Source organism: Sturnus vulgaris, chromosome 16, assembly GCF_052056855.1.
Source record: "Sturnus vulgaris isolate bStuVul1 chromosome 16, bStuVul1.hap1, whole genome shotgun sequence".
Classification (NCBI taxonomy): Eukaryota; Metazoa; Chordata; class Aves; order Passeriformes; family Sturnidae; genus Sturnus; species Sturnus vulgaris.
The window spans coordinates 10,036,271-10,050,504 of NC_142258.1; the positions used below are offsets into that span (position 1 = coordinate 10,036,271).

At 40.8% G+C, this 14,234-nt stretch overlaps 1 protein-coding gene and 1 long non-coding RNA gene across 3 annotated transcripts in view; both read left to right on the forward strand.

The window, feature by feature from the left end:
• LITAF (lipopolysaccharide induced TNF factor) overlaps nt 1-4,114 on the forward strand; it is a 48,416-nt gene extending 44,302 nt beyond the window's left edge. For both annotated transcript variants that reach the window (XM_088174447.1, XM_014894840.2), the window contains 3 exons: nt 1,450-1,632; nt 2,037-2,193; nt 2,506-4,114. In XM_088174447.1, coding sequence (XP_088030573.1) covers nt 1,455-1,632; nt 2,037-2,193; nt 2,506-2,614 — 444 coding nt within the window. In that variant the 5' untranslated portion in view covers nt 1,450-1,454 and the 3' untranslated portion in view covers nt 2,615-4,114. The remainder of the gene's footprint in view (nt 1-1,449; nt 1,633-2,036; nt 2,194-2,505) is intronic.
• A 6,252-nt stretch (nt 4,115-10,366) lies between these two features.
• Nucleotides 10,367-12,283, forward strand: LOC106864975 (uncharacterized). The gene is made up of 3 exons (XR_015807232.1): nt 10,367-10,421; nt 11,089-11,249; nt 12,212-12,283. It is a non-coding gene; the product is annotated as an uncharacterized LOC106864975 (long non-coding RNA).
• The last annotated feature ends 1,951 nt before the right edge of the window (nt 12,284-14,234 follow it).

Below are 14,234 nucleotides of genomic sequence, written 5' to 3' on the forward strand. Positions count from 1 at the left end.
CTATAAAACCCACACTTACTGCCTACACAATTCCCTTTGTAAATACATCTTTCCACATTTCTTCTAAATCTGCTGGGAAGAATGTGGAACTCCTGAAATACATAAACATTGCTGTTTGCTGGTGTATCCCCATGCCTCCAGTGCAGCTGATTAGTCCTGTGTAACCTGGAAGAGTGACAGACTTGTGACAATTTCTTTATGGAAGTGTTTATAGACTTCACTGAAATCCTGATGAAAGCTGTGTTGTGTGAGGAGGATAATCAGCAGCATTCCAGGGACTTTTCCATGCTCCGGGTGAACAGAAAGGCTTCTGTCATTGTTGGAAACTTGTGTGCTGGGTCTCACCCGAGCTTAGTGTGGATGGAGTGACACCTTAAACAGATACTTACACCTGAAATTCTTTCTCTTTGCATGTTATCTTTTGTACAGGAAAATTGCATCAGTGCAATTTCCCTTCTTTTTATTCATGGTAGTGCTATGGGTAATTGGAGCTCCTGTATAACATTCATAGCACCATAGAACTAATATTCCAAATAGAGGTTGCCTTTTCCAGATAGTACTGAGTGCAAAGACTTGCATGTGTACAGAGGGATCATATGTGTGACAGCAGAATGGAGTGTGGCTCTTGGAGAGCTATCTGGTTGGTCCTTAGGAGACAGGGAAAAAGGGAGATGCTTGGTCAGCATTGATGCCACAGGACCTTGTTCCAGGAAGAAAATGGTGGGCAGACTATAGGAAGTGGATAGCTGGGGAGGAGGAGAGGAAGTCTGCATTGAAACTCTGGTCCTTTCTTGGCAGTGGTCAGCATGGGTCCTATCCTCTACAACAAAATAACAATGGGGGAGGAAAAGTTGTGCTACAACTCATTAAAACAGTGCTAAGAAGCAAAAATGGCAAGTTTATACACATTTGATAGTTGTAAATGCTTTGAGTTCAGTTGGACATGCTTAATTGTTTGGGTTTCTTATTCCTTCAATATAAATACTTTTTATTTCAAATTACAGCAGAGGTAAATAGTATTTTTAAATTTTTTAAGCTTCACCACAAACCAGGCTCATGTTGGTTAGCAACTACCATGTGGCCTATCATGCTGTTCAGTTTTTCAGGTGAACACGAGAGATTAGAAATAGTGTTCTTGGAGAATAGGAGACTGCCAGATAGTTTAGTATACTGATAAAGATACCTCACCTCCCTGCTTTAGAATTGGTGTTGTGACAAAGTGCAAGAAATTCATAGTGAAAAGGAAATGGGAAGTAGGCAACAACAACAGTGAAATAAAGATTAATATTTAAAACTATCAGAAGCAAATACCAGCCAATTAATTTTACGCTGGTTAAAGTCCCTTTTAATCTAATTATCTTCTTACTGTTGAGTTGAGCCTAATTAATTTGTCAATTGCCCTTAATAAATAATGCCTTCTGTTATGATTCTCTCTCTTTTATGTTTCAGATATAATGTCTGCTCCAGGTGGCAACCCTGCCCCATCTGCACCACCTTCTTATGAGGAAGCTGTAGGCATCAATATGAACTATCCTCACCCCTATCCCGTCCCTGGCCCTGGACAGAAGCCAGATGGGAAGGGAATGAACCCTCCCCCACACATGGGACAGCCTCCATCAGCAAATAACCCCAGTAAGCCTCCAAAACTCTTCTGTACCTCATGTTCAGGTGGTGTCAAGTGGCTGTGTAATAGTTGCTGTCAGAAGATGAAAAATCCTGGTTCACAGGTGTTCACCACTTGCCAAATAATACTTTTGAAGAGAATAAGGTGAATCAATTCTTGTGAATCCCTCAGTGTGCCCTGATATCAATAACATAATTTGGCTTTCTGCAGTTTTTAGTGCAGCTTTATTTTATAAAGACAGTGTATTTCTGCATTAGGAAATGCCATGGTGATTTCTCTCTGTCTCTGTGTACTATGTATTGTATTCATTGCTCTGAGCCCTAAGTATTTCAGTTATGCCTGGTGTAGAGGAAGTTGATTGCTATTCTTTTTTCCTGTTCCTCATGGAGTAAACAGCCATTTCTCTGCTCAGTTACTGTTCAGACGGTGTATGTGCAGCAGCCAGTAGTGTTTTATGACCGCCCGGTTCAGATGTGCTGCCCGTCCTGTAACCAGGTGATAGTGACACGTCTCTCGTATGACTCAGGAGCTTTGACCTGGCTGTCGTGTGGTGGCCTCTGCCTGCTGGGGTAGGTCAACTCCAATTTGTACTTTTACCTTGACTTTTTTTAGTTCTAACGTTTAAGGGAGCTCTGAGCTTTGCTTTCTCTATGTGGGACCTGAGCCTTCGTGGTTCAAATAGCCTACATCTGCATCTGTGTCCTGCAGGACCTTAAAGCAGTTCTGGAACATGATGGTAATGGACTCCATAGCCATGTGTGTTCTTCCTAAAGCTTATGGCACCAGTTTTACTGATGGCTTTTAGACAAAATACATTTTACCTTCTTGTGTGTATAAAAAGTGGTAAAGCAGTATTTTTCCCTTTTTTTTTGCCTTCGCAGGTGTATAGCAGGCTGCTGCTTAATCCCCTTCTGCATTGATGCCCTAAAGGATGTGGATCACACCTGTCCAAAATGCAATGCTCTTATTGGTTCTTACAAACGTTTATAGGCAGTGTTTAAACATTGATGAGTGAAGTTGTTTAGCACCTCTACAAGCCCTCTCTGAAGCTTCATGGAGACTTCTTGTTTTTTCTGTGCATCCTTTCACTGGAAACCAATAAAAAGTAATGTTTATTGCTAGATGGTTTGAATATGCATTTGCTTGAGAGGAGTCTCACTTAGGTATGTAAAAAGCATACCTCATCTGTATGGGCCACTCAGATCCAGCACCGGTGGAGAGCAATGGAGTGTTTCCCTTTTTGCTTTATGCAGAACAGGTTGGTGTTGTTCAGTTAATCTTGTCTCAGGAATGTTGCACATTGTGCTTGCATTGAAACTGTAAAGTCTCAGCACAGAACAAGAGGAGGATGTGTATGGAGAACTATTTAAGCTCATGCTTTGGCAGCAGCGCTGTTTATGAACTTGCAGGGAGTCGCCTCAGAGACAGGTGCTCCTCTTTGAAAAAAGAAATTGTTTGTTGTCATCTTTTCGTGAGCACTAGAATTCATTTTAAAACTTCTGTAGGTGGAAGATAACCAAACTAAAGGCTTCTTCCTTCTTTGAAGTAGCTTTTGCAAATTGACAACTCGGGTCGTTGTGCAAAAATAATGATTGAATCTAGTATATGAATTTTATTGCCAGTTTCAGGTCTAGTCATGTCTCTAATCTGAAGTAAAGATGTTCATATAGAAGCTATTTGTTCAGTGGTTTTTAGGCTGGAGGCTTTCTCACTGCTGATTGAAAGTCTGTGAAGTGTTTTCTTCACCCCAGTGGAAATGCCTGGAGAGCCTTGGTTGGATCATTGGAAAACTTCCTTGTACATTTTACGTAGGTCAGCTGATCGATCATAAACAAGTCTCGGCCTTATCTTAAGGCTTGAATTCCACCTGAGACACATAAATAAAACACCTGGGCTTTTAGTTGTTGACCTGCTCATTAATTATTGTTTCTTTATTACGAAGGTAAAATGTTTGTTAAGGAGTTTCTCTGATTATTCTAAATTAAATTAAAGATGAATTCTGCTTTTATAAACTTAAGATGGATATGCTTAAGATGATAATCACAAAAAATTAGGGAATGAATCTCTGAAGGTTAAAGTAATTTCTGTGTCATAAGCAACTTGATCAAACAACATTTTGGTGTGTATCACAGAATCCGAATCACAAAATCAGCTGGGTTGGAAAAGGCCTTTGAGATCATCATGTCCAACCTGTGTCCTAATGCCACCTTATCAACCAGACCATGGTGCTGAATACCACACCCAATCTTTTCTTAAATACCTCCAGGGACAGCAACTCCACCATCTCCCTGGGCAGGCCATTCCAATGTCTGATCACCCTTTCTGTAAAGGTCTTCCTAATGTGCAACCTAAATGACACCTCTCCAGAAAAGGCAGACAGGTGTTTAAAAAACGCTATGTTAGTAACACTGTATTAATATCTGTAAAAGTAAAAATAAATACAAATAAAAAGAAATAAAAATAAAATAAATAGAAATAAAAAATACTGCATTTGCTGTTCTTACCAAATGTGCCTTCTGTAAATATTTGGTGTAAGTTAGTTTTTCAAAAGTCTTTCAATCCTTTATGTTTGAAATCCAGTAATTTTGTAGATCACGTACAATCTCTAGGCCTTGTCTTAATTAGGTTTTGTAAACTGCTGTTGCTTGTGAATCAGTCTGCAAATGATTTAAGAGCTTGTGTATTTGGAGAAGGTTTCTGGTCTCCTCATGTAAGAATGTACATCAGCAGCTACTCACTGGCAGGAGGATGATGGAGATAAAAAGCTGATGGTTTTGGATCTGTCCATCTTGATGACATGGTACCAACAAGTGCTTTTGTCTGCTCCACCATACTGCTCTCCCTGTTCTTGAAGAGCTTGGGTGATGCTGCATTGAACTTTCTGTTCTGGTGACACGAGCAAGTCTTGTGCCTTACTGGGAAGGAGAATTCCCCACTGGGAGTCACAGAAAATGTGCTTCTTGTCATTTTATTGTCAGAGCAAGACAGAAAGAAGCAATGAAGAACACAGTGTTTCCAAACTTGGGATTTGCTTGCATGCTGGGGATGATTTTTAATTCTTTTAGTACCCTGTCAGTCTGGTCTGTGTAATCCTGCCATATATTCTTTTGGTAAGTCTTCAGTTGTTATTCCTTTAGCTCCCCTTTTCTTTCCAAAGTGATGGTTGGAAAATCTGAGGTGTTGGAATCAGAATGCAAAATACCAAAAAAAAAATTTGTTTTGATTTATGTGGACAGTCCGTTGATTCTCTTTAAGTTTCTTGTATGGATTGAGAATAGGACACACAATGTTGGCAGCTCTTCCTTCTAATTCAGCATTCTGCAAGGCTTTCTGCTGCCCCTTCTATAGCTGTGTTTCCTTAAATGCAAAGCCTGTGTTTGTTCTCTTCTGTATGAAATGATGTACAGACTGTGCCAAAGTAACCTGCTTTATTAAACCTACCTTGGACAAACAAATGCAGGATGTAACTTCCTTTGTGTGAAAGCACTTTGTGTTTGATTATGTTGAAATTACTCTTTGTTGTTAAGACTGACTCTATTTGAAATAAAAACTTTGTCTTTCCTATCTAGTGCTTGTAATTGGAAAATTAAAATACTTGGAATGTTTCCAAACACATGGATGGCTGAAATGTTAAGTGGAGGGAGAAATTTTTCAGAGTATCACCTGGGCCAAGTCTCTGATAAATGGCATTGCCTGCCTTGCAGACCAACTGTCCCCCACAGAGCCACACTGAAATTGTGTTGTTTTCCTACAACTTGTGTACTAGAAATATTTTTTCAATTAAAACTGTTGTTAAAACTTTCACTTGCAATGCAGCTAAACAAACACATATAAATATGGCTGCACATTCACATACCAGAAATATATATCAAATATCACTGTATGCAGTAGGAAAGCATCCCTATTAATCATGTGTGAATACCCTCCTTTCTTTTGGTGTATAAATTTTTGTTTGGTTGGGTTTTTTGAGGTGCAGAAAGCACAGGAAGGCAAGGTTAGTACCTCAAACAAGTTTGTTTTATTGCACTGGTATTATTTTTATTAAGCAGCTTTTGGATTATTTTGGTAGTAAGTGAGTGTTGTATGAATATTTTTTCCTTGGTAAGGTAAGATACAGAAGGAACAATGCTGACTTTATGGACTTCAGCTGTTTTCACACAAGGAAGAAGCACAGGCCATCTGAAATCCTCCAGCTTCACATTACAGAACCAGGTCGAACCTTCCCAACACGCACCTTCATGATCTTTCTAGGATTACTTTGCTTTCTGTTACACTTTGACAGTGTTATTTTCATTAGACTTCTATTTTTAATAGGCAGAACTTGCACAACGTTCAAATTCTGATGAGGCTTGAGCCAGAAGGAAATAAAATTTGTTTTGTCATGCAAAGAGGATCCAAAATAAAAATTGTTAAAACAAATAAAATACAACTGATAGCCCTACAACAGGGAGTTGTTAAGCAAGTTCAGAGCGGTTTCAAGAAGCTGCTATTTGTTGCTCTGTTTGTGGAAGCACTTCTGGCAGTCTAACCACAAGAGATTTTTTTAAGAAATTATTTGTCTAGTCAAACCTAGTTAATAATTAATATCTGAGCGGCAGGAAGTCAATAATGGACTATATACTAATGTCATCCTCAGAGTAAAAATGAAGAAGTGAAAGTCCTGTGGCAAAGGTGTAAAGTTTTTGTAGTTCAGGTGATTGCATTTTATAGGAAATTAACTTGTGTGTTCCTATTTGCTTCATAAGATCCTGCAATGTGAGATTAATTTATTTTCTTTAGGATGACTTTCAATATTTATTTTGTGAGATGAATACTCGCATGTATGATATGCTGGGTATGAATCCAGCACAAAAATTAATTTGCCAATGAGCATCTTAGTACTTTTTCACACCTAAACACCTAGGACACTAAAAGGTACATGGGAAACCTACTGATTTCAAAGGAAGTGCTTCTTATAAACACTTAAAATTGATTTTTGTTGGGGTTTTTTCTGGCGGGGGCGGGTGGTTTAAGAACTTGAAAATGTAATGTCTGAATAGGTAGTTGTGTGGTCTAGAGGTGCTGAAAGTAGCTGTGCCCAAGTTGAGAATAAACCAAGAGTGAGTAGGCGGCTTTTTAAAAGTCCTTTTGTGTTTGGCTGCTTTGCTTAACGCTACAGCTTTGTCTGTGTAAAAAAAAATTACCCCCGAAAAGCAGCTTCAATGAGCTCCCGAGGACCATTGCATTAACCGGGTGTATGACACTGCTCCAGGACTTAAAGCCACAGTGCATCTGAATGTGACAGCAAGGGGTTCACAAAAGCATTAGGGGGGAAAAAAGACAAACCCAAAACTATTTATATGTCTTGCTCCCCACAGCTTCTGAAGTACCTTCTGGTGATGCTAATCTGAGTGCTTTGAGTCTTGGTAACTAGTACAGAAGTTACCTCAGGCACATGCCTCATAAAATGCTTTTATTGTTCACGAAGGAGCGCTGAAGAATTTTTTTTACCGTAGGATAACAGAATCATAGCATCGCTAAGGTTGGAAAAGACCTCTGAGATCACCGAGTCCAACCATCAACCTGCCAGCTCCACCTTTCAGCCATGTCCCTAAGCATCACATGGACATATTTTCTGAATGCTTCCAGGGACGGTGACTGCAGCACTTCCCTGCACAGCCTCTTCCAATGCCTGACCACTGTTTCACGGAAGGGAAGGTCCCTCCTGAGACTCCTTTTCTCCAGAATGAGGCCCCCAGCTCCCTCAGCTGTTGCTCGTGTCTTGGTGAGGAGCTGCACTGCGCGTCTCTGGTCATGCTGCAGCAGCTCGGTGTCCTTGTTGTGAGAGGCCCGGGAGTGCACAGGGCCCTGGAGGTGCGGCCCCATCGCGCTCTTTCCCCGCAGCCATCGCTGGCCCTTTCTCTCTGCCCGCCCTGGGTTCCTCGGCTGCTCCTCGGCGCTCGGGGGCCGAGCCTGGGGACGGCCCGCCGGGGAGCGGCCGCTGCCACAGCCCTGGGGAGGACAGGTGGCCCCTCCACCGCTTCATTTCGGCTGGCAAAACGCCCTGCAGAGCGTCGGTGCCTCGCAGCGCTTTCGCGGCGTGTTCTCCAGAGACCGGGGATGTTCGGGCCGCTGTCCCCGGAGCGCTGCCCGGCGCTGTGCGGGGCGCTCCGGGACACGCTCGGTGCTCAGAGGGGCCCCCGGCCGCAGGCTCCAGGCGGTGCCCGGTGCTGTGAAGGCTCCGCGGGCTCGATTCGGGTCCGTAACCGGGCGGGGCTCCCGGACGCGGAGGGCTCCGCAGGGAGCAGGAGGTGCGGCGGGCACACAGGTGGGAGTGGGATCCTGGCCAAGGGCACTGCCCTCCTGCCTTCGGTTGTTAGGGCTAAACGTCAGCGTTGCGATAATACTAATTTAATATTATTTGTGGGGCCTATGTAAAGCAGACTTTGCCTGTTTATTAAAGCTCAGTCTTTCTTGGCAATAATGGTGAACAGTTCTCAGTGTCCGTAGACAGGCTTACCCTGTTGTGTGACAGATAGTGCTTTTTATTAAATTCATTTTCCGAAGTGGAGTACAGTATCCATTAGAGTGGATGAATACTTTTCTGAGGCTTTCAGCCAGCGTGGGTCTCTTGTGTGTCATTAAACCAGTGCGTTTGCAGTACGTGTGCCAGATTTTCTTCCATCTTTAAAGATTATCAAGGACAGCAATATGCTGAAAATCTCTTTTCAGGAGGTTCTTTTTCTGCCTGTTTTGGGGGTAGTGTTTTGATATTTTAGAAAAAGCTCACCTGGTGTGTGGTAGGAAAAAAATATTTACAAGATGTTGGGTCTTGGGCTCCATCCTGCACTTGCCAAACACTACATAAGGGATGTCACATGATCCAAGTGCACAGGACACTTATGTGATATTTTATCTTAAAGGTTTGACTTCAGCGTGCATTTAGGACCCAGCTGCTATTCAGGAATTTAATTCTGTATTTAGGTATTTTAATAAAAACTGCTCCAAATTTGTGCTCTGCTGAAAACAGCTGTTTGAAATATTTTTACCAAAAAAAGCCCTAGAGTTTTGTTCATGAATTTCTTTGTTCTTGGGCTTATGAAATTGTCAAGATTCAAGCAAGCTCAGATTTATAAATTCTTGGGCATGCTCATAGTCCTACCATAAGATATTTTTGTTCTTTTTTTTTTTTGTATTATTAGAATAGGTTCTTCCCTGAGCAATAGGAAGCTACAAAGATAAAACTTGAGATTAAAATGCAAATTAGATTATTTTAGAATACCTAAGTTACACTCTGCACTGCAACTAATGTCATAATAAAGCAGAAATTCTAATTTCAGTGTTGATGTTCCTACTGACTTTGATGCAAGTTTTATGTTTTTAAGGGTTTTTTCAATAGCTCTGTGAAATACGTTGAAAAATCTTTTAATATAAACAGTTAAAAGTCAGACTGGTGTGGAAACTGGGCAATAAATTAATCATGTTTTTATGTTCCTGCCCAGCTATTAACTTTCCTGCCTATATCCTTCTTGCTGATAGTAGACCAAGAACTAAATGACTGCTTACATGGAGGACGTACTATGCCCAGATAAGCTGTACTCTTAAATGAAAAATTAGATTGAGTACCAGACTGAGTAGCTTAGCAGAGTAAAAATGGCAAACTCAGCAAGTAATTTTCCACAAAGAAATCTCTGATTATTCACACACAATTTCACCCATTTGAGGTTTGGCACTTTGGTGGGATGAGCCTCCCATGAATTTGCTTGTTCCCAATGGAAACACCTTCCCTTTAGTCCCAAAGCTCTGGCTTTCATCCTGTGTGCTTTTTTGGTTGATTAATCATCAAGGAGTGATTGCGGGGGTGACTTTTACATTTATTTATTTAGTTTAAACTCACTGCATGGGATTGTTCTGATCATTTGCTCAGTTATGATGCCATATAACCTAATTTCTTTTCCTTGCAGTTTTGTGTGATTTCTAATAGATTAACTTCTCTTTCTCTTCTCTTGCAAAAAGGCTGCAATGCTGTTGAGGATGGGATCAGTGGTTATGTGTGAGTCTGTCTCTCCCCCTTACTACAACCTCTCCCTCCCCTCTGCAGGCTGCCCTGCCAGAGCCCCTCCTCTGTCTAGAAGAGGGGAGTTGAAATAGTGAGCTCCTGCTTTGTGAAGGAAATTTTCTTTCAGTGCCTTGCTCAGAGGTGCCTTTGAGAGCAGAACTGATGTGTTTTTGTTAATTTCTGGTCTGAGGAGGTGATGTCGATGGCCACAGGGTTGCTCGCCATCATTTTACTCTGTGCTGCCGTGGCTGGAGCTTCAGCAAGTAAGTAGAAGAAATTTTTCCTCTGCTAACACTGATCTCTCTCAATGCAGAATACTTCTGCTACGAAATGTTCTCACTGGCAAAACTTCAGAAAATTATGTTACAGCTTGTAGGTTTGTAGTAATTCTTGTAGCAGCTTTGTCTGGATTTTTAGTGTAGTGTTGCAGTTTGCTTCACTGAGCCTTTGGGTGGTACTGGGTAGGTGGGAGAGCACCCTCCCTGGAGAGGATGCATTAAATAGTGCATCTTCCTTCAGCATTCTGAAAGCAAAAGTGAGATTGTGTCAGTCTGTATACTTGATAGAAAAACTCTCATGGATTCATTTATTAATTTTGAGGACCATGCTTTGATTTCAGTAATTTCACTGAAATTCAAAAGCAACAGGTCCATGCTGAGCTGCAAACAAATTTGCACTGCTTTTCTGTTTTGTAACCTGTCATTGCAGGATCCTCAAAGAGGTTAAGTTATGGAGCTTCCTGTTTTGCAGAATGTGCAGGTGAGTAAAACAAGATTGTATTCAGGCTTTTTATATGATAAGGAAAGAGTAATTTGAAAACTTCTGCAGGGATGTTGTGTTCTGAGAAGAATGGTACTTATGTCTGGGTGATCAGCATCCATGGAAGTAGCAGAGAAGTTCCAGTAAAGTTTACCAGGCCCACACCTGCCTGAAGTTTGCATTCTGTGAACTCTGAAAAACTCCTAAGCATTAGAGCTGAGCAAAGGACTAAACCAGTGTGGGACTAAGCCCAACCATGGGCACGAAGAGCAGATCTATTTCATCCTGCTGTGGTGAAAGTCCTGCTTTGCTGCTCTCTGCAAGGTGTCAAAAGAGCATTGTGCTGTAAATGCATTACATTCCTTTTCTGCCCTCGGAAATTAACTTCTTGCCTTGAAGGAAACTGTGAGGTTATGTGCTTGGGAGAGGGGAAGTCTTCTCACCTTCCCCACAGGAGCTATGGCCAGCAAGCAGGGTGCTTTCAGAAACCCAATTCTTTCAATTGAAAGTCCAAGTGGGAAGGGAACAATCTGAATATCCATCCCTTTGCTTAGCTGATTTCAGTGGCTGAAAGATTAAGAGATAGAAAACAAATAGAGAGAAGGGGAAGTTTAATATGCTAAAAAAACACCCTCCTTTTTTGTTTGTTTGTTTGTTTATTTCCTAGGATACAGTGCATCATATTTCCCCAAAAGAGCTAGATACAGCTACAGGTATTCAGCAGTCACCAATACATTCCTGCAGGGAAATATTTACAAAAGCAGTGGCATCTCTCTGGAGAGCACAGTGATCATTGAAGTATTGGGGAGTTGCCAGATGGTTTTGAAAGTACGTATTTATCATAATTGTCTGTGTGATTGGGATGAGCTGATGTGGAATCTTATTTTGATTTGGGATTATTGCTACATTTCAAACATTTGTTTTTCTTGTAATTAAAATCCAGTTCAATTCTGGATCTCATAATTAGAGTTGCAGTATTGCTTTGAAGCACCACAACTTGAAATTAGGTATTTGCCAGTTTTAGAATGTAAATTAAGCAAATAATTGTTTTCTTTTTTATGTGGCACAACAGTGTTTTGTTACATGAGGTGCAGGACTAGAGATAAAGCCAGTCATTGAAAGGAACTTGGTTTACTTTAAAGCACTTTCATATCTGTAGCAGTAATTTTAAAATAGCAAGCATTTTAAAGAGAACTTGAGAAACTTGTATGATGTGCTGGATTGGTGCCAGTGTCAAATTCAGGCTTGTAACACTCTATTCATCACAACAGGAGATCTGTCTCAGTGCAAGAGCAGCAGGGCAGTTTCAAACTGCAGAACTTCTCCTGGGGTGAGCCCTGTGCTAGGCCAGGTGGAGAACTACAGGAGCAGCAGGGAAAATAAATTTCTCAGCTGTCTGGGCTTTCCTTCAGGTTAACAGAGGTGATAATTCATTGATTTTGCTGGGGGGTGGACATGTGTCTGCTAAATGCATACATGAGGCCAACCAAGGAGAGGAAAGTTATCCCTGTCCTAGCACATGGATAAAAATTTTCTGGTTAGTGGTTTGACTGTCAAAGGAATATAATAGTGCTGTATAAAATGTGTTTAATAGTGAGTGAAACTTCTTCATAGAAGAACTTTCTGGAAACTGCCTCAGATATGCCACCTGAAGATGGGGCTAATGCAGTTCTGTTGCAACACTAAGCCTTTGTTCAGAGTCTGTGATGTTCTGGGTGGACAACCTGATGTGATAAATCTGCAGGTTCCTTTTGAGAATGAAATATATTACTTATAATCTTTGCTCCTAGGTGCAAGATGTACAGATTAAGAAAAGTTTTGCATCCAGAGAGGAGTCTCTGAAGGAAATGGACAGTCTAAGGTAGAAAACCTAATCTAATTTGGTTTAGTAGCTCATTCATAACATATGTCAGTGAGCTTCTCACTCACTTGCCAAGGTATAGTCTCCAGTGTAGATGGCTATACAAAAAGATCTCCTCAAACTGTGGAATTTTCCCAGAGAGCTGATGCTTCTTGTGCCATCAAAAAAAAAGCAATTCTCTTGTCTGATTAAGCTCAGCCTTGTAATCTTCCTCTTTGTCCTGCCACTTGGATTCTCAGCCTTTAAACAACACTGAGAGCTGGGGTAATCGATTCAATTCAAAGGGTCAAAAAGAGCAACTTTGGAGTAAATGCATTGCTTTTTATATTCATCATGAAGAACTTTGTGTTCCCTCTTTGGGCAGTGGTATCAGAGTTCAAATGAGTGTACAGGCACATCTTCTGTGAAGTTATTTGCAAGATTTTCATGGCAGTAAGGGGAGTTGTGTATTGTTCTTTGCAGAGAAGCCAAAAAAGAGAGGTAGCAAAGAAAGCATTCAGTGACGTTTGGCTATTCAAAATAATTATTCAGACAAGTGAGCCTTATTAGCATTTGCTTCAGCCTATTGTGAATATACAGTAGTCTAGCTTGTCCTCTGAACATGCATGTAATATCCACAGATAGTAGCAAAAACGGGCTCAGTTGCCTAGGAGTTCAGAAATCCTTATCCTATAGGATATATGCCCAGTCTCTTCTGGAAGGACTTTATCCAGATGTTGGTGTATTACAGTTAAACTCTTACTTTGTTACCCGATTGATTAGAGAAATAGTTAGGGCCCCAGTTAATGTGCAGATGAACTGTCTAGCTCCCTGTATGGGAGCTGACCACTGGGCTAATATAGAATTCATCCTTTGGATGGTTTGGTTTTCCCCATTTAGAGGGAAAATATGTGATTAAAGTATGTTATATTAGGAGTGAAAATCAGTGTTTGAAAGTGATCCCTAGGAAAGGTAGAAAACACTGTACTCTCAATCTGGGACAGCAAAAGCATTAGGAAGTGTACTAACAGCAAGATTGGGGAATAATTTTGGGATAGAGCCCAAGTATGCACAGCTAGCAGAGCAGGAAGATATGGGTTAATTGGGAAGCAGTTGTTCTTGTGTGCATCACAGCTGAACAGGCATGGTGCAGTTCCTTTGCAATTCAGATATGCCTACCAAAGCTAAAGGCACCCTGAATCATAAAATGGAATTTCTTTCTTAATTAAATAAGAATCACTGCCATTAAGTTCATTTACTTGTAAATAATTTGCAAGAACAGCTTTTATTTAGTGTTACAGATATGTTGAGGATGCTGTGATTATCTTGAGATTTGTTTTTAGGATTTCACAGGGTTTTTTAAGGACTCTTTGGGTTAGGCTGAATTTATGAAGAATAGATGCTTGCTGTAAAGAATGGAGATACAGAGTGAGACAAATCCATTGTGGAAGAATAGATCTGTTGAGAAAAATCTGGGTCTAATGTCATAAATTGACTTTCACTCTTTGAAGCAAGAAATGATTAAACTCTTTTATTGCAGGGGAATACTAGAACAGCATCCTCTTCATTTTTCTTTCCGTGATGGGAAAGTAGTGAAGCTCTGTCCTGTGAGGAGTGAACAGACCTGGGCACTGAACATCAAGCGAGGCATTCTCAGTATCCTGCAGACAGCACAGGAATTCCCTGCTGGTGCAGTTGTTGAGGAGGTGAGACTGTCAGTCATGCTCTGAGGTGATCTTAGCTCTTGTACACGTTAAGTCTACTCCACTTGCAAATAAATAAAAGGTTTTGTCACTTGGTTCATCAGACAGTGGCAGTCATCTGATTGCTTCTTGTAGTGAATGTTCTAAAATTATCTATAATTCACATTCTTGTGGAGGCTTAGAATACACTACTTGGTTACCCATGTTCTAGTGCCAGGGCTTTACCTGTTCTATGGAGAAAATACAATATTCATAATTAATGATTAATTT